This window comes from Planococcus citri, chromosome 3 (assembly GCF_950023065.1).
Source record: "Planococcus citri chromosome 3, ihPlaCitr1.1, whole genome shotgun sequence".
NCBI classification, from domain to species: domain Eukaryota; kingdom Metazoa; phylum Arthropoda; class Insecta; order Hemiptera; family Pseudococcidae; genus Planococcus; species Planococcus citri.
The window spans coordinates 25257193-25276128 of NC_088679.1; the positions used below are offsets into that span (position 1 = coordinate 25257193).

The 18936-nt window shown below is 32.6% G+C and overlaps 3 protein-coding genes across 5 annotated transcripts in view; all 3 read right to left on the minus strand.

The window, feature by feature from the left end:
• Positions 1–922: 922 nt before the first annotated feature.
• LOC135840569 (speckle targeted PIP5K1A-regulated poly(A) polymerase-like) lies at positions 923–3462 on the minus strand. Its single transcript, XM_065357175.1, has 4 exons — positions 3227–3462; positions 2864–3107; positions 2537–2777; positions 923–2438 (listed from the first exon to the last, which is right to left on the minus strand). The coding sequence occupies exons 2-4, from the start codon at positions 3008–3010 to the stop codon at positions 1219–1221; spliced, it is 1608 nt and encodes a 535-aa protein (XP_065213247.1). The 5' UTR covers positions 3011–3107; positions 3227–3462; the 3' UTR covers positions 923–1218.
• A 2664-nt stretch (positions 3463–6126) lies between these two features.
• Positions 6127–10453, minus strand: LOC135839582 (speckle-type POZ protein-like). The gene is made up of 2 exons (XM_065355668.1): positions 10262–10453; positions 6127–10035 (listed from the first exon to the last, which is right to left on the minus strand). Exon 2 carries the CDS (start codon positions 9873–9875, stop codon positions 8688–8690), a length of 1188 nt encoding a protein of 395 aa, XP_065211740.1. The 5' UTR covers positions 9876–10035; positions 10262–10453; the 3' UTR covers positions 6127–8687.
• A 3545-nt stretch (positions 10454–13998) lies between these two features.
• Positions 13999–18936, minus strand: part of LOC135841412 (E3 ubiquitin-protein ligase RNF19A-like) — a 142317-nt gene continuing 137379 nt past the window's right edge. For all 3 annotated transcript variants that reach the window (XM_065358353.1, XM_065358354.1, XM_065358356.1), the window contains one exon: positions 13999–17319. In XM_065358353.1, coding sequence (XP_065214425.1) covers positions 17103–17319 — 217 coding nt within the window. In that variant the 3' untranslated portion in view covers positions 13999–17102. The remainder of the gene's footprint in view (positions 17320–18936) is intronic.

An 18936-nucleotide genomic window follows, 5' to 3' on the forward strand; every position in this document is an offset into this window, starting at 1 on the left:
GAAATTTTTGATTTTCTTCCGAAATTTTAATTTATGTTCATATTGTTTATGTCACAGGAGACCTTTTTTGAAAATATCAAATATTATGATCCAATTTTGGGGTAGATAAAATTCTTCGAAAATACCCAACAAACGCTTTGATACATAGAAAAATTGTATGTTGGCGCTGAAGTTAAAAGAGCCGTCAGTGGAGAAGGACCAAATTTGGAAATAAGCTAAATACATACAATAAAACACAAACAAATATTTTTTATGCAAATAATGAATGATATTGAACTCATCGGTAAATTTCGAGTTGAATGTTGAGAAAAAGAGGTTTATAGTTTTCTTACTTATCATAATTACACTTTGAATTTTTCAAACTTTCTACTCACGTGACAAAATACAGATTGTTCGAAGTTCAAACCCCCCTCACTTAACTGTATCTACTCGTACGTTTAAATTTAGAATGCCTAGAAATGGCAAAATTGAGATCTAGATTTCTTTCAAGTTTCATTCAAGAAATACTCCTTCGTGCGCGATGGCGGGAGTGTCGAAAATTCCTTCATGAAAAAACTCGTTAAATACGCCGAGAATTAGTCAGAACTCGCTTCACAGCTGCCCGAATTGTTCTCTATTCTTTAAAAAAAAATTCAAATATTTTGGAAAAGTTGAAAAATTGTGCCGAAGGCACCAGCACAATTGGAAATGATGAAATTCTGTTTATATGAGTCGAATTCAACTTCAGAACGGATTTTCATAAATTCAAAAACGTCACAATCTTCAAATTTCTTGATCACTATGGTTTTAAGACAAGCTCTCTCCCCAGGGCAAAAATCACTTGCCCGACACTCGTGAAAGGAGACGTGAATTTTCATCTGTAATACTTAATCGCAGTTTTGAAGTCCACCAAACATTTAATTTAAAAAAAAACTAAACACCATCTAATTTGAAAAATTATATTTATTCAAAAGGCATTACACCTACCTACTTATAAAAAAAAGTCAACAGCCTCGTTTGAAAATAAAATACTTAAACCGAAATATAAAAAACTGGTAAAAAGTCAACAACCGCATTAGAAAATAAAATACTTAAACCGAAATACGAAAAACTAAAAAGTCAACAGCCACGTTTAAAAATAAAATACTAAACCGAAATACGAAAAAAATAAAAATCAAGAGTATTATACTCAAGTATTGAAACACCGGTCAAACGAAATCTAAAAAGTATTATCTATTCTCAAACTTGATCGATGAACAGTTTTTTTCCATGGGTCTTCATAAAATCGACGAATCGGCCATCTCCTTCGACCAGTACTTTAACACATTTCAAATCATGGTGAATATCGAATAAGAAAAAAACTCCAAACTTCTCACTCAAGCAAGAGGAACTTTCTTCGAACATAGATAACATGTGTTTGTTGCTCAAAGTAGCATACGTCGTACGGTATTCGATGTATAAGACAGGAACTCTATTCCTGACAGGATCGCCTTGTTTACGATTAACCCAAATAATATTACAGCTCACACCGTTGACATACTCAAATCTCAAAACCATTTCCATCAGGTTGCTAACAGCATCGATTGAATATTGCTTCAAATCATTTTTTAAACGTGCTCCCAAAGATACGTAATCCAGGTCGATAGATGCTGTTTGATTGATGTTCTTATATAGATGTTTCATCGATTTTAATTCGGATTTTGAAGAAATCTCAAATGGATATCCTTCGTACAAAGCGTTTTCGCAGTTTTTAAAAAGGTGTTCACAGACGACTCTGAACTCATTCACAGCTTTCAGCGATACATTCGCGGCTAAATTCGTAGTAAGAGTGGACATATCCTGGATATTCATGCAACTTCTAGTAAACAATAATTTACTCAATGTTACGGAGTTATCGATAGGTAACGCATATCCGAAATATGGAGAGATGACGTATTTCAAGAAATTGAAATTTTTATAAAATTCCAAAAAACCATGATACAACGAAACGATGGATTCTTCCGATGAATACTCGGTCTGTCGCCATTCCGGATAACAATCTGGAAACGAATAATTCCCATTTTGTGCGTCGTTTTTTTCTCGTACATCTTTGACGGGCAGTAGCATCTTTTTCTGTTGCATGAAAAACACCAGCAACCAAAATAACGTATGAGTGGTTATTTTACGGGTTCCGTGCAAGCCATGGCGTACTAATACGTATTTCAGAAACAACGTCAAAACTTTCAAATCCGAATACTGTTCCAAGTACAGTTTCGCCAACAACGAATCATACTCGCCCATTTCGCCGGAAAATGTAATGCTGCATATTTTTCCGGTGCGTCTGTGTTTCAACTCAACCAGTGGAACTCGCGCCGTTTCGAAATAACGTATAGGATCGAAGTAGGTATTATTTTCGAAAACTTCCCAGATTGTTTTCACAAGGTATCCGGCGTCGGAATTCGTAAGATTTTCGAATGATCCTGAGGATAGAAATTACTACGATTAGATGATGTGAGATATGGAATTGGAATATTTTGTTCGAGATTATTGTAAAAAAAGAAATACTAAAAACATTCACCATTATGGAAATCGATGTCGCTATCGTTACAACAAAGTCCATTTCTGTAGGAGCCGTACAAGTGCCAATCATTCGCAATCGCAACATATTCGCCATCCAATGGTATATCGATGGATTCGAAAGCCATATTCAGATCGCTAGTCACCGATTGCAGGATTTCACTTGCTTCATATTCGGGTAAACTAATCTCATTAACTATGTCAACGATTTCCATCTCAATTTCAGAGGTCGGATATTCGAACTGTTGAAAAATTACAAGTTGGATGAAAATTATCGTCTTAATATCGAACATAACGTTACGTAAATCGATAAATTGATTGTACTAACCGAACTAAGCGCAGCGGGCAATTCGAAATCTATTCTAGAAAGAGTCTTATCCGGCGATTTCGCATCTACGGTCCAGTTTTTGAGGCCGCGCAGTTCCAACTCAGATAGAATCTCCTTTTGAAGACGTAGTTTTCTCTGTGAATCCATATCGGTTGCTTTGCTGTTGCCTTCTCACGTTATGAAAATTCGTAATGAGGGCTGGTCAGTGATATGATACAACTTTAAAAAGCACTGCACCGCCGAACTGCAATTATAAAAATCACCACTTGTTTGGACTTACATATCTCACCTTCCAAGTATTTAAGTACATCGATGAAAATGAAAATGATAGCTTAGGTATAAATAGTAGTTTCTTCAACTAACCGTTACTTGAATACGATCTCTTGATTCAGATTCCTTCCAAATAATCCAAATGAAGATAATACCGAAATACGAATATTCAACATATAACACCAATGAAATGAAGCACTAGGAACTGCCAAACTACAAATAACTACATAACGAGATAACGACATAACATAACATGAAAAAATGTACATTGCACGAATCAAACACCCTCACACTCTCACACTACTAGATTTCGAACAATGTTGTAGGATGGTGACAGGTGTAGAATTATTGTAGATCTAGAAATTACCATTCGGTCTACGGAGTAGGTTCAGTTGCCTATCTTGTAAAATGAAGGAGCTACGTGCTCGCAAAACCGGAAATTTTCCAATTATTTATTCAAAATTGAAAAGGCAAACCTCATTCAAAATTTCCAAATTTCGAGTGCTCCAAATTTAAATTTTCAAACTGTATTTGCGCCTTCAATTTTGAAGGTATGCATTTCGTCATAATACGAGTAACTTGTTTTGTTTTTGTTCATCTATTCGAGTACCATGGGCTAAGGACACGGCATCATTTGAATAATACGAGTACAAACAAAGTACAAAGATTTTCTGAATGCCTGCGAATCGAAGAAATTACACAATTTTTTGAACTGAAATAAATTTACCAATTTTGAACAATTCGTCAAAAATAAGAAAGTTTATGGATCATTCAAATGATATCGGTCCCCTTATAATAACACTTCCTTATAAAGGCTCAATCCAAAACACGTTTTAGATTTAGATAATTAATATTTTAATATTTAATATCTATTACTACTTCGCTCGTCTTTAATCAGTTGCACCCAATTGGGTGTAAGCTGTAATGTTATTTACGTTATTTTTATGTACTACATACCTTAATTAATAGATGCTAAATGGCCGTTGTAGTTAATTTTTGAGTAGATAAAATTTTTTTTTAATGATACCCCATGATTTTTGGGGGTTTCAAACAAGTATCCTGTACTTAATCTATCAAAATATGTTACAATTTTGTGAGAAATTCAAATGTTTCGACGAAAATGATTTCTGAGTATTTTTAAACAAATTGAAACTCAAAACTTGGTTTTGATTTCCAGTATTTTCGAAAAAATTGTCACGCTGCCTATTAAAATGAGTTAAAATTAATCAAAATTGAAAATTTACATCAAAACTTATTTTGAGCACTTTCATGTAGAAACTTACCTATTTCAAGTATTTTTGATTAAAGCATAATGTTACCTATCAAAATAGTATAAAATATGGTTGGGTTATGATTCTCAGTGTTTTGGTTTTGAAAATATCATGCGACCTGAACGATCAGAATTAGGTTAACTTTTCACCAAAATAAGTACATATATTTGATTTTCATAGCGAAATTTCAATTTATTTTGAAAGTTTGTATGACACTTCCCTCAAAAAAAAAATAATAATAAGGAACCTGAAAATTGACGTAAGTTTGGGCCAAAAATTCTGAAAAAGTACTAAAAAAAAGTTTAGATAGAAAATTTTTTTTGGTGTTTGTAATTACATGATTATTACACCCGTCGTATGAGGTTTTATATTAAGGGCCCAATTTTAGGCTCTAAATTCTTCATAAGTGTCCAAGAAAAATTAATTTGGTCGAAAAATATTGGTTATGGTTCTTTTTGATCATGAAATTCATATTAATTGGTTAGGTACATACATACCTACCTGTTTGTTTTTGGTTATCGTTTTCCATTTCCATCTCCATAAATTGGTTTTTGGGCACAGTTTTTGGTTTTTCATTTTTTCATTTTTTTTCACCAAGTGCCTATTTTTAAAATAAAACATTGTAATTTCCGCGATTTTTTTTCCTTTTTTCAAAAATAATTGAAATTAAGGAAAAAATTCGAAATAAATGTATGAAAAAATTAATTAATTTAAAACTTGTTTTAAAAATGTAGTCGACTAGGCATCTTGAGCCGAACCTAGTTCTTGCGATTAGGAAACGGTTACTCATCAGATCGTCCAATAATCATAATTTACTCAAGTAATACTTATTAATTTTTCGCATGTTTTTGGTTTCAGGTAAGTACCTGTTGCAAGTTTCACAATCCAGGGCAGGGTAAGTTCACTTCTGTAGGGTATCATCAGTACAAAGAGTTCTTGAAAAATTCCCATCCAACAACTTGAGGGGGAAAATACACATATTTTTACAAAAAAGAATCAAAATGAAAAATATTTTAGAAGTAGGGCGTAGAGGAGAGAAAATAAGGATAAAACTGCGAACATAAATAGGTACGCAAAAAAATTTCATCATTAGGACACGACGTATTACGTAATTTTTCTACCCTTATTCTCTGACTTTTTTTTAAATGTTTGGTATCACTTTCAGGATTCGTTTCCATAACCATAATTTTTACAGAATATAAATAAGTAAAAAAAAAAAATTATTATTAGAGCATAATTCACCAAAAACAGACAATTTTGAATTTTCGCAAATTTACCAAAAATCTAAAAATCAATTTGGGAAGCTGAAATTTTGGTTATGGGGGTTTCACGGACCATGCTCTTTCCAAAAATCGTGGTACCGTTCAAATCGATGACGGAAACCTCGAGACGTTTTCTATTAAGTAAATTCAATCAACTCAAATTTAAAGGTTAAGTATACAAATCAGCAATGGAAAATGACTATTCAAAAATTGAAGCATAAGAACATTCAGTTTTTCACTTGACTTATGGGATAAGCAATTTGAAATGAAAGTACTCAATTTTATGTAGGTAGGCCTACCGTACTTTATTATTAATTCACACCAAATAAAAAACATAACTGTATGGTACATATAAGGTTCTAAAGGTTCTATGATTGTACGTACTTACCCTGCCATTCATTTCCTTTAGTGGTCGAGTTAAAATAACCAATAGAGATGAAACAATAATGAAACAAATAACAATCAAACGAATCAAAATTTAATGGTTTAAAAAATCACAATAAAAAATATATAAAATTAAGAATCCTAAAAAAGTCGATAGGTACAATAGAAAATATGAATATATAACCTGTTGAGGAATACACCACGAAATGCGACGAATTCGATTAATTTCAATTGAAAAAGTATAACTTCAATGTACCGCAAAATATGCAACTTGAAAAACACTTTTTTAAAGTACTTCATGAGTTGATAAATTTTAAATTCAATCTTCCACTGGATGTTGTACGTACAGCGCAGGACCCAAACGCCTCAGTAACAAGACAATCTCGCTGGACCGGTTGGTACAAATATATTTTTCATTTTTTTATTTATTTTAGTCGGGGGGCCCGCATAAAGATCACTTACACCCCCCTGCCGATCCTCCGTGATAACTTTTTTCTTAAAGGGGCGAGTCCTAAGGAACATTTGAGGAGCTGGATATCAAAACGCCGTAAGTCCATTTTTATGAAAATTGAGATAAGAGTGTTTTCCTATGTAAAATTCAACGGGAAATCGATTGCAGCCATCGTTGTAAATCCATCTGCCATGCTTCACCTCGAAAATCCCACTCAAAGTTGGGATTTACTTCAAAACGCAGTTAAAACCAGCAATTTTACTTCAAAACGCAGTAACTACACTATTTTTAGCATTTTTTGTGTTTTAAGGTTGGTAAACATTGATTTCAGAAGGTGGTTACTGTTGGTAATGAAACTACAGACTTTTAAAAAATTTCCAACATATTGTTCAATCATAATCACACTTGGCCTGAACATAAAAAACAAAATCTTGTGTCATGACTCAGTCACTATGGCAAACGGCGCTTTAATTTTGAATATTTTTTTTACTATTTAATAGATAATAATCATTAAAATGGTTCTCTACCCATGTGTTTTTATTTCAGTAAGAGAGTGCCGGTGTATTTACTGCGTTTTGATATAAAATGTGCGTGATTTTTGTAGCAAGTTTCAGATCAAAACGCAGTAACTGTCTTTTTTCAGATCAAAACGCAGTAACTTTTTTCTCCCCCTTCCCACGTTCCCCCCGGTTCTCAAAAATTTGGGCACTTTCATGTTTTGCGGTCATGGTGACTTCCCCTTTCCTCTGATACCACATTTGACCCCCTTCGACTCCCCCCGACCCCCCACAGTTTTTCCTCATTTCTGAAAATTTTGCAAAATGGACTTACGGCGTTTTGATATCCAGCTCCTCATTTCTAACCCTTGTCCTCAAAAAAGTGACCCTTATTCTTACAAAATGGCGGCCATTTTGATTGACCGGTCAGCCGAAGTTGCAGATTTTGCGTTCCAACATAGGACTGGCATGACATTTTTTAATTCGTACAAAGGTAGATCGAAAGAGCAGGCAAAAATTCATCACCAGTCAAAATTTCAAGTGCTCAAGTGCCTTACTCGATTTTTGGTGAATTTTCAAAAATCAAATTTTGGCCAAAAATGTCAGAAAAAATCAAAATTTTACCAAATTGACCTAGAAAGCTGAAATTTGAGATGTACCCTATTTTCGACCTTCCAAATCGTTTGGTAACTTTTTCAAAACGTTTTGAGCAGTTCTGGAGCCTCCAGCAGATTTTTAAAACTCAAAATTCTCTCAAAATTTCATCAAATGGAGTTGGAAAGCCGAAATTAATTTTGCAAACTAATTTCAATACGCTATGAAGTCGACTGCATCAAGTGGTTTTGAAGCTCCCAGCTACTTTTCCGAAGTTTCAATTCTCCTAAAAACGCCATAAAATATGTACCTTTCAAAAAGTCACTGGAGGCTACAAAATTACTTGAACCCACCTGAAGTCGTCTTCAGATGGTGTTAAAATTGGAGTGCATAGTTAATTTCAGCTTTCCATCTCCATTTTGATAGAATTTTAGGGAAATTTCTAGTTTCAAAAATTTACCGGAGGCTCCAGTAATTTTCAAAAAATTGCTGGAGGCTCCAAAACGACTTGAAATTTACCTGCAGTCGACTTCATAGCATATTGAAATTAGTTTGCAAAATTAATTTCGGCTTTCCAACTCCATTTGATGAAATTTTGAGAGAATTTTGAGTTTTAAAAATCTGCTGGAGGCTCCAGAACTGCTCAAAACGTTTTGAAAAAGTTACCAAACGATTTGGAAGGTCGAAAATAGGGTATATTCCAAATTTCAGCTTTCTAGGTCAATTTGGTAAAATTTTGATTTTTTCTCACATTTTGGCTGAAATTTGATTTTTGAAAATTCACCAAAAATCGAGTAAGGCACTTTAGCACTTGAAATTTTGACAGGTGATGAATTATTGCCTGCTCTTTCGATCCACCTTTGTACGAATTGAAAAATTTCATGCTAGTCCTATGTTGGAACGCAAAATCTGCGACTTCGGCTGACCTGTCAATCAAAATGGCCGCCATTTTGTGAGTGGGGCCACTTTTTTTTCGAGAGGGCTAGAAATGTTCCTTAGGGCTCCTGTCCCGAAGGATCGGCAGGGGGGTGCAAGTGATCCTTATGCGGGCCCTCCTACTATTTATTTATTTATATTTTTCAACAAAGTACCATATTATTTTATTGAAAAAAATACGTTCCTATATTTTTGTACCAACCGACCCAAATTCGCCACGGGCCACCGAGATTTTCTCGGTACCTCGGCGCTTGGATCCGGCGCTGTACGTATTGATAACGCTGCATACACTTCATTCGCCAAATTAGAATGCTTAAGAACGATATTATTTATCCAAGCTGCGGAATTGAACACTTCGGTAAATTTAGCAACGATAAACTCGATCGATTCAGATTTCAGTTCTTTAACGCCATGCATATCCGCCAGCAGCAAAACATTCGCGACATTTTCCACAGATAACGTCTTGTAAAGCTCTTCCGCACAAATCATTTTTAATCGATCCAAACCGTATTTATCAGCAGCTGCCAGCAAACCTTCTGCGACATTTTTCACATTTTCACATTTTCCGGTATAAACATACTTCAAAAATTCACCAACGACTTCTGCAGTCATATCTTCGATATCAATTCGATTCTGACCATTTTCTCTCATATCGTGTTTGAACATAGCAGCAAATACTGGACATCGAGCTGACAGAATATTCTTGTGAGCTGGATACTCTTGACCATCTACTGACAGTATGACATCTGCCAATTCACGATGTTCTAATAACTGTCCAAAGTTTTCGGAAAGATCGCAAAGAGGGGCGTTTCGGTATAGTGGAGTAGTTTTACACTGATGCCTTGTGTTACTAATGGCATCGCGTACCGTAGAAAAATTCACGTCGCAAATGATCGTCAACTTCTTATTGACTAAATAGTTCTTTCGAAAATTGTTGTCCTTTTTCAGTAATTCTTTACGGCCCCAACTAGGATTCACTTTAGTCGCCCGATCGTATTCATTTATCTTACTCTCTGCAATAAATACTTTTTTATGCCGAGAATCCATAACGAAAACAGTATATTTCGCGTACACTTTTTTACTCGTAGTTTTAGGACTGCAGAGATTCAAGTAGAAAGAAATCGTATCCTTGGCATTCGTTTCGCCATTTGGTTTTAGCAGCAGTCTCCATTTAAACTCGTCGTTTCCAACAGCTGAGAATTCGGAAGAAAATATATTTCCTCCTTCAGCTTCGCGGAAATCAAAATTATTAACCACCCATACATGATTTGCTTCATCGACGTGAACTTCAGTGGTATCCCATTCTTTGTACAATGTACAAATCGCGCTACACATACTCGATGACATTTTGGCAGGAGTGAATTCACTTATATCGTCGTGAAAATGAAGGATCGAATTCACAACATATTGTAATTCTCTGTTCTGATGAATAATATGAGTACTTATACACCAACGACACTAGATACTCGAGTTCTCTGTTGAGTTGTTTCTGGTTTATTCAATAAAACTGAAATCAGAAGAACGTACGGTTAACGTGAATTAATTACATTTATCTGTACTATTGGCATTATTATAATAAGGTAGATATACATAGTAAGGCTCATTAGAACGCACAAATCGTGCACAGCTAACATCAGTAATCGTATGCGGTTTCCTAGCATTTATTATCACATGACAATCTGGCATATAAATTCATTTTGACTGGGAACAAAAAAACAATCTGAAAAACATACCTCTTGAAAGTTGAATGCGCCAATATTTTACTCTACTGTTCTTGTTTTAATTTATTTCAGTAGTGAAGTCACTTTTCAGAAACGAACAACCGAAATTAGTCTTGATCTTGAATTACAACCAAAAAATCTCGAAAAATCCACTATTTCGCTTCTTATCAGTTTGTTATCAGTTCAGCAAAATGTTGTAAAAAACACGAACACGTAACGAACACGTGATTGCAATTCGTCAGTGTTTGCATTACACAGAAGACAAACTTCTCCTTTCTTCACACGCAAATTCCCACACATCATCCAATCCAATGGTACCATATATGAACTATGAAGCGCTAATGACATCTGACATGTATTTTTTTTAAAATTTTGATGAAGCTCAAGCTCATGCTCATCTAAAGCTCCTTAATACAAGCTTTATTTATGCTCAATATTGCTCATCAATATCAAATGATCAAAATACTTATTCAAAATTCAAAAAGAAAAGACAAGGCCGAATTCCCCAAATGATCTTAAAACTTAAAAGTTAAAAGGACGTAGAAAAAATTTCAGATTTGTCGGAGGGCTCACATAAGGATCACTTGCACCTCCCTGCCGATCCTCGTCCTCCGGGACAACTTTTTTCTTAAATGGGGAGTCCTAAGGAACATTTCTAGCCCTTGTCCTAAAAAAAGGTGGCCCTACTTACAAAATGGCGGCCAGGTCAGCCGAAATTGCAGATTTTGCGTTCCAACATAGGATAGGACCAGCATAAAAAATTTTAAATTTAAACCGTACAAGGTACAAAGGTAAGTCGAAAGAGCAGGCAAAATTGCAAAAATTCACCACCTGCCAAAACTTCAAGTGTTAAAGCGCCTTTTTCGATTTTTGGTGAATTTTCAAAAATCAAATTTTGGCCAAAATGTGAGAAAAAAATCAACATTTTACCAAATTGATCTAGAAAGCTGAAATTTGGGATATACCCTATTTTCCACCTGCCAAATCGAGTGGAAACAGTTTCAAACCGTTTTGAACAGCTCTGAAGCCTCCAGCAGATTTTCGAAACTCGAATTCCCATAAAATTTCATCAAATGGAGTTGGAAAGCCGAAATTAATCTTGCAAACTAATTTCAATACACTGTGAAGTCGACTGAAGGTAAATTGCAAGTCGTTTTGGAGCCTCTAGTGATTTTTTAAAAATTACTGGAGCCTACAGTAAATTTTTGAAACTTGAAATTTCTCCAAAATTTCATTAAAATGGAGATGGAAAGCTGGAAGTAACTACGCACTCCAATTTTAACACCCTCTGAAGACGACTTAAGGTGAGTTCGAGTAATTTTGGAGCCTCCAGTGACTTTTTGAAAGGTTTCATGGCATTTTTAGGAGAATCGAAATTTCCAAAAAGTAGGTGGCGGCTGCAAAACCACTTGAAACCACCATGTAGTCAACTTCATATTATTGTATTAAAATTAGTTTGCAGAGTAAATTTTGGCTTGCTAACCCCATTTGATGACATTTTGAGGAAATTTCAAGTTTCAAAAATCTACTGGAGGCCCTACTTAACTTTCAAAAAATTGCTGGAGGCTCCAAAACGACTTGAAATTCACCTACAATCGACTTCGTAGCGTACTGAAATTAGTTTGCAAAATTAATTTCGGCTTTCCAACTTCATTTGATGACATTTTGTGGGAATTTGGAGTTTCGAAAATCTGCTGGAGGCTTTAGAACTACTCAAAACGGTTTGAAACAGTGTTTCCAATCGATTTGGCAGGTCGAAAATAGGGTATATCCCAAATTTCAGCTTTCTAGGTCAATTTGGTGAAATTTTGATTTTTTTCTGACATTTTGGCTAAAATTTGATTTTTGAAAATTCACCAAAAATCGAAAAAGGCACTTTAGCACTAGAAGTTTTGATAGGTGATGAATTTTTGCCTGCTCATTCGATCTACATTCTACGGTTTAAAAAATGTTATGCTAGTCCTATGTTGGAACGCAAAATCTGCGATTTTGGCATGACCTGTCAATCAAAATGGCCGCCATAGTAGGTGAAAGATAATGAATAAATTGAGTAGATATAGAGGAGGAGGCGAAATTGAAAATGTTTACCTGGCAGCAAGTAATAAACGGAATGGGAAGGTTTTGATTGGAAAATGTTCTGGTGTGCTCAAAATATTTTTGTAGCAATATACAAAAATCCAAAATCGTTGATAGGAATTTTTCAAAAATTCAAAAAATAAGATTTGGAAAGCAACCACTTAAAATGTAATTAATGTCCCAAATACGAATCCGTGATTAGTTAACCCGAAATAACCATTTTTGGGCTCCAGGGGTTCCCAAAGTTGTAAATAACAAAATAATTTTAGGAACCCCTGAGTATTATTTTCAAAAACTTTTTTAGCATAAAATATCTGTTCGAACTCGATAAACGTTGTGCGAAGGGATTTTTCTATTTTCCAACCTCGGGGGCAGAAGGGGGGTTCGTTTTTGGAGAATTTTGAACCACAATTTTGAACCTACCCCTTTGAGCCCCGCTAAAAAGCTTTCCACAGTTCATTAGTATCTGAAAGACCTCCATCCTACCAAATTTTGAGCTCATTAAAATTTTGCGTTGGTACTAGAAAATTTAATTTTTCAATTTTTCGTAATTTTGATATTTTGGGAACCCCTGGAAAACTAGAAACCTGCGATTTGCGCCAAACGTAACGTTTTGCGGTATACATATTTTAAATTTTCAATAATCTATACGAAAAAGCTGAATTATGCTACCTCTATAATATGTATTTGTAATTTTGAACCCGTTTTTTAGAGCCCCCACTTTAGGGACCCCTAAAAAAGGCTTTTCTGCATATTATTTTTTCAAATAAATTAAAGAATTTACATTTTGAAACACACTAGCAAGTGCTAGATAATTTTTCATATGATTTTTCCTGTAACTTTCAAAGAGCAATTTTGGGTAAAATTCTGAGATTTAACTCTTCACAAAGACGTTAAAATCACGTTTTCACGATTTCAACGAAGTAAAAATCTCAGAATTTGATCCAAAATAGCTCAATGTTGAAAGTTACAGGAAAAATCAAATCAATCTATTTTGATGGGTCACAGGGTCAGGGTCACATATCCCTTCCATGATGGTTTTACACAAAATTCAGCCAAATTTGAAACAGCAATCTTCTAAAACTACTAAAAAAAAGCTTCGATAAATTTTTTGGATTTTCTGTCAAAATTCAAACCCATTTTAATACTGGCACCTTTTTCAAAAATCTAGAAAATCATGTTTTCAAAAATGTTTGAAAAACTTTTCGCCAAAATATTTGATTTTCTTGCGAAATTTCAATTCATTTTAAAAGGTTGCGCGACACTTCCTTCAAAAAAAATAAAATAAAAAAGGAATCCGAAAATTGACGTATGTAAGTTTGAGCCAGAATTCTAGAAAAGTACAAAAAAAAAGTTTTGATAGAAACTTATGATTTCTTTGAGAAAAATTTGAATTAATTTTGGTCAAAAATTTTCTAAACTGCTACATAATTTTTTTGATGGAAATTTTTGATTTTCTTCCAAAATTTTAATCCATGTTTATGTCACAGGAGACCTTTTTTTTTTTTTTGAAAATATCGAATATTATTATTCAATTTTGGGCTAAAATTCTTCGAAAATACCCAAAAAAAACTTTCGATAAAAAATTGTATTTTGGCGTTGAAGTTGAAAGAGCCTTCAGCGGAGATGGACCAAACTTGAAAATAAGCTCAACACAATAAAACACAAACAAATATTTTTCATGCAAATAATATATTTTCCATCTCGTACACGTTAATTCAAATACGGTAAAGTAGGGTGATATTGAACTCATCGGTAAATTTCGAGTTGAATGTTGAGAAAAAAAGGTTTATAATTCTCTTACCATTTTTCAAAACTTGAATGAACCGAAATAATTTGCGCAGCAAATCAAAAAATAGCACACTTTGGAATTTTATAGGAACAATTTTTAAAATCAAAACAAGATGAAACATTTGTTTTTTTTTTTCAAATTCAAAATCTTTTACACAAATAATACGAGTAACCACACTTGAATTTTTCAAACTTTCAACTCACGTGACAAAATACAGATTGTTTAAAGTTCAAACCTCCCCTCACTTCACAGTATCTACGTTTAAAAATAATATTTATAGATTACCTATAGCGATGCAGTTGTTGTAAATAAACGTATAAAAAAAATACAATACAGACAGATATAAGCATAAACAACAGGATTAGGAAATACACCAATTTTTTTTTTCATTCATTAAAGCCAAATTTATCGAAAAACAACTATATCAAAGTAACGATCTTTTACTTCTGAAATTATGTAAGAAATCAACTTTTCGTATTAAATGAATATTTTCCACATTTAAATAATAACACAGAGAGAAAGATAGAAAAAAAAAACAAAACTGCGAAAACATCGTCGAGCGCCGTTTAACCCTCCTCGCAATATTCTTTTCAGTCTAATAATTTTTTTTTTTTATAGAAAAATGCGAGGAATGTTAGCAGTGCTTTTTCGTTAGTTAATTCATAGTTCATTTATACAAAGAGGATAAAACGACACAATTATAAAAAGCGTTCGAAATAATATTAAAATATATCGTAGGTACATATACAATACATAATATTATATTTATGCAATATGATAATAAACAGACTTTAATTACACCAACGCGTAAAAACAACTCCAAAAATACCATGCTTGTTTTCCGTCATTGTGAATTGAGATCGAGTCGTAAAATATCCATTAATAATTCTCACATTATGAAAAAAAAAGAAGAAGAAAGAAAATAATAAAAAATAAAAAAAAAGAAACACCTCTATACTTTCTTATCTATACAAAAAATTACTCGTTATTTAGACGAAAAAAAAAAATAATATGACTATTTGTATCGTACAAGTATTTTATTAGGGGAATTCGGGGGCAGGGGGAGGCGGTGTTTGTATGACTACGTTCTCATATCCGGCCACAATGAGAATATTATAATTTTTTTTTTCAGTTCTTTGTATACTCGTAATTCGTTAAATTTACAATCAAGTGGGTGGAAATTTTTTCTCAGTGATTCGTTCAGTTTGTTCTACATCGTTGTGATGAGATGCTCGAAGAAGTACTAATTGAGATAGTAAAGGAGTCAAGGGAGAGGGGAAGGATTTTCGAGGATAGAGTTAGAAGAAAATGGAAGGGTTGAGAGTTGAGAGAGGAAGGGTCATAAAACCTATTTAAAAATGCACAAAAAATTTTAATATAAAAAAATTATTGAAGTAATATTTTAAATTCGAAAAAATATATTAATTTTTTTTTCAATTTTGTCAGTTTAATGTGATACAATACAAAATGCAATTTTTTCAAAAAAAAATTGGAATAAAAAAATTGTGTTGCAAACACTAAAATTACTTTTAATTTTTTTATTCAAAAAATTAGTTATTCTGGGTTGAAAATTCGTTTTTTCAATTTTTTTTAAAATTACAACAAATTTAATTTTTTTTTTTTTTTAATTGAATTAAATTTTTTCAACAATTAATTTTTTGCTTCTTAAAAATTATTAATTGAATATCTTAAAAATTTTCAAGATTTTGAATCAAATGTTTAGAATTAGAAAACAAAAATTTTCAAACAATTAAAAATCTTTGGTTATAAAGTCCTTTTTTGGGGGCAGGAGCGGATGTTTGGAACACCCGTAATCATATTACAATTTATCAAACCGATAAAAATCAAGAAAATCACAATCAATGTAAAAAGAAACGAAGAAAAAAAGATATAAAATAAAATTTTGGAATTAAGACTCAACATTTCAAAAAATCAATAATACAATATTCGTAAAAACGTTGAAAATTGACTGAAATTTACGAGAATAAAATATCGGCGAATCAAATTGCCAGGTCTGCTTTTCGCCTAAAGCTCTCACGTCAAAAATACGAGCGAAAATCGAAATAAAATTTTAAATTATTTTCTTCACAAAAAAAAAAAACAAAAAACAAACAAAAAAACGTCAAATTTCTGTAACACGCAATTTAAAAAATAAATCAGCGAAAATCGCTTAAAATGCTTTGCACTTGAGAAAAATCATAAAAAAATACATTACTCCAAAAACGAATAAAAAAACACCCAAATCGTACCGAAATTTCACATCAGATGAAAACAAAAAAGAATCGAGAATCAACCAAACGAATCACATGACTCGTAGAATCTCGGATTAAATAATTTAAAAACAAAAAAAAAATCGTTGACTACATTGTTCACACGTACATAAAAAAAAATACTTATACCGTAGAGCTTTAAAACCTAAAGAGAAAAAAAAAGAAGAAAAAAAATATATCGTCACCAGACAAATTCGGATACAAATAAGACGAGGAAGATTCGCGAAAATTCTAATCTACATCTCACAAACTTATCACTAAGATAATCACTTGTTGTAACTCGATTATTACAAATAAAAACTGCGTCGTTGTAAAAAAACAAAAAAAAAATAAGATTTTTATAACACGAGATCAGCGTTTGAAAAAATAATAAAAACACGTCTCTATAACTGAGCTGTAAATTCTCGATTTTCTGTTCGCTTAAATGCATCAATTTCGATAAAGCGATTCGCGAATACGATAAATACACATTATAAAAAGCGTTCTTTGGAACACTTCGGTACCAATACAAAAAAAAAAGAAAAACTCGAAAAAACAAATAATTATTTATAACGTAGAAATACAAAGAAGAAAAAAAAATAAAGAGAAGTAAATTCATCGTAATTGAAAATTCAGATATAAACAAATAAAGAAGAGACAGGGAAGAGGGGGAAATAAAGAAGCAAAGCGAAGCAAATTTACAGATCACAGATAAAAAACAGACGAATTTTTCATCTTAGAAAAATGGCGACTTTTTGCCCGCGTTACGACCTTTGTCTACGATTATTTTTTTACGAGAAATGCCAGAAACTGAAGGAAGACTAGCTGTTACTGTTTTCTCAGAAGTCGCCTGGAAAGTTTTCGTTGACGGTATGGTCTTCGATGACGTTTGACCGATTGGCATAGCTGTTGCTGTTGAAGTCAGGTTGAAGAATAAATTTCGTAACAGGTTCCTGTAAAATGAACGAAAGATATTATATTAATATCTAATTTGTATGTAAAATTAACATTTCAACGATAATTTCTGGCAAGAATGAACAGTAAAAGAATCGTTCGTGAGGAAATTTCAAATTCAGCATCTTCACATCGTCTGACATTCTTTCAAGGATTGACTTTCAACTACTGGCGAGTTTGAACGGGGGGGGGGGGGGGGTAAGAATTATCTTAAGTAGAATCAGCAAGGTTACTACATTTAAAAAAAAATCATTCCGGGGGGGGGGGTGTTTGTAATTACATGTGTTTGTTCCTAGTGCTCTACCAACTGAGCTTCCAGGCTTCTCATTTTCAATTTTAATTAGGTACCTGACTACCTGCTCATTTCAATTCATTTTCAATTTTATTCAATTCAATTTGATTCATTTTTCATAATTCAATCATCTAAGTTATTTGAATTTTTTTCCAAGCAGAATTCGTTCACTTTAATTTATTTTCAATTCAATTTCACGGAAGTTTTCATTTTAAATTAATTCATTCTTTATTAAATTTGATTTAGTTTCAAGTTCATTTTTAATAAAATTTATTTTTAATGAAATTCATTTTTTTTAAAGAGGAAGGGTCAGCTGAAAGACATAAGTTCAGAGATTTAAAAAAAATTGATTCATTTTCAAAAAAAAAGTGAAAAAGATATTATTTGATAAAACACTTTGATAATTGAATAACATAATTGAAAAAGATAAATTCGATTTTCCAAACAAAAAACTTCCAATTTCTTAATTACAATAATGTTTTTGGTACGCATTGATGGGGGGGGGGGGGGAATGCATCAATTATTAAAATTTATTTCATAGCAAAGAACTACCTACCTATTACAAAACTGAAAATCAAAACGGGTCATTTTTCAAAACATATCCCTATTTTATTTTTTATTTTTTTCAAGATGATGATTGAGGGAAGAGGAGAAAGGAATGTAAACAAACTGAAAAACAAAACTTCAACCTCAACCCCCCCCCCCCCCCAAAGCGAATTAATACGCATTTTCCCAAATTTAAAAAAAAGGCACCATATAAAGATTTATTTCATAGTAAAGAACTTCAAAAATTGAAAATTGAAACTGGTTATTTTTCAAAAAAAAATTCCTTTTTATTATTTTTTTCAACATGGAAGGGGTTGAGGGAGGAGCAGAAAGCATTATTTTAAACGAATGCAAAAGCCCCCCCCCCACCAATTGCTATTTAGTGAATATTTTTCCAAATTTTAAAAAAATGGTATCAATTTATTCATTTTTCAGCACATGTTCCTATTTATTTTTTTATTTTTTCAAACAGGTATACTCTAAACAAACTGAAAAATAAAGTTCAAATCAAACCCCACCAAAAATTGCAATTTTTTGCGTTCAAAAAAATGAAGAAAATGACCAAAAAATTTTGTTGATTTTATCAAACAAAATACTTGATGATTGCAGAATTGAAAAAGTAGCACCATTCATTGATATTGAAAAAAAAACACGAAGACAAGAATAATATTCTTCAAAAAAAAAACTTCCAAATCACAAACGGATCAAATTATTTAAAAAATTATGAATAGAACACACTTTTATTTGGTTACAATTTTTTTTCTGTAAATTTTTTCAA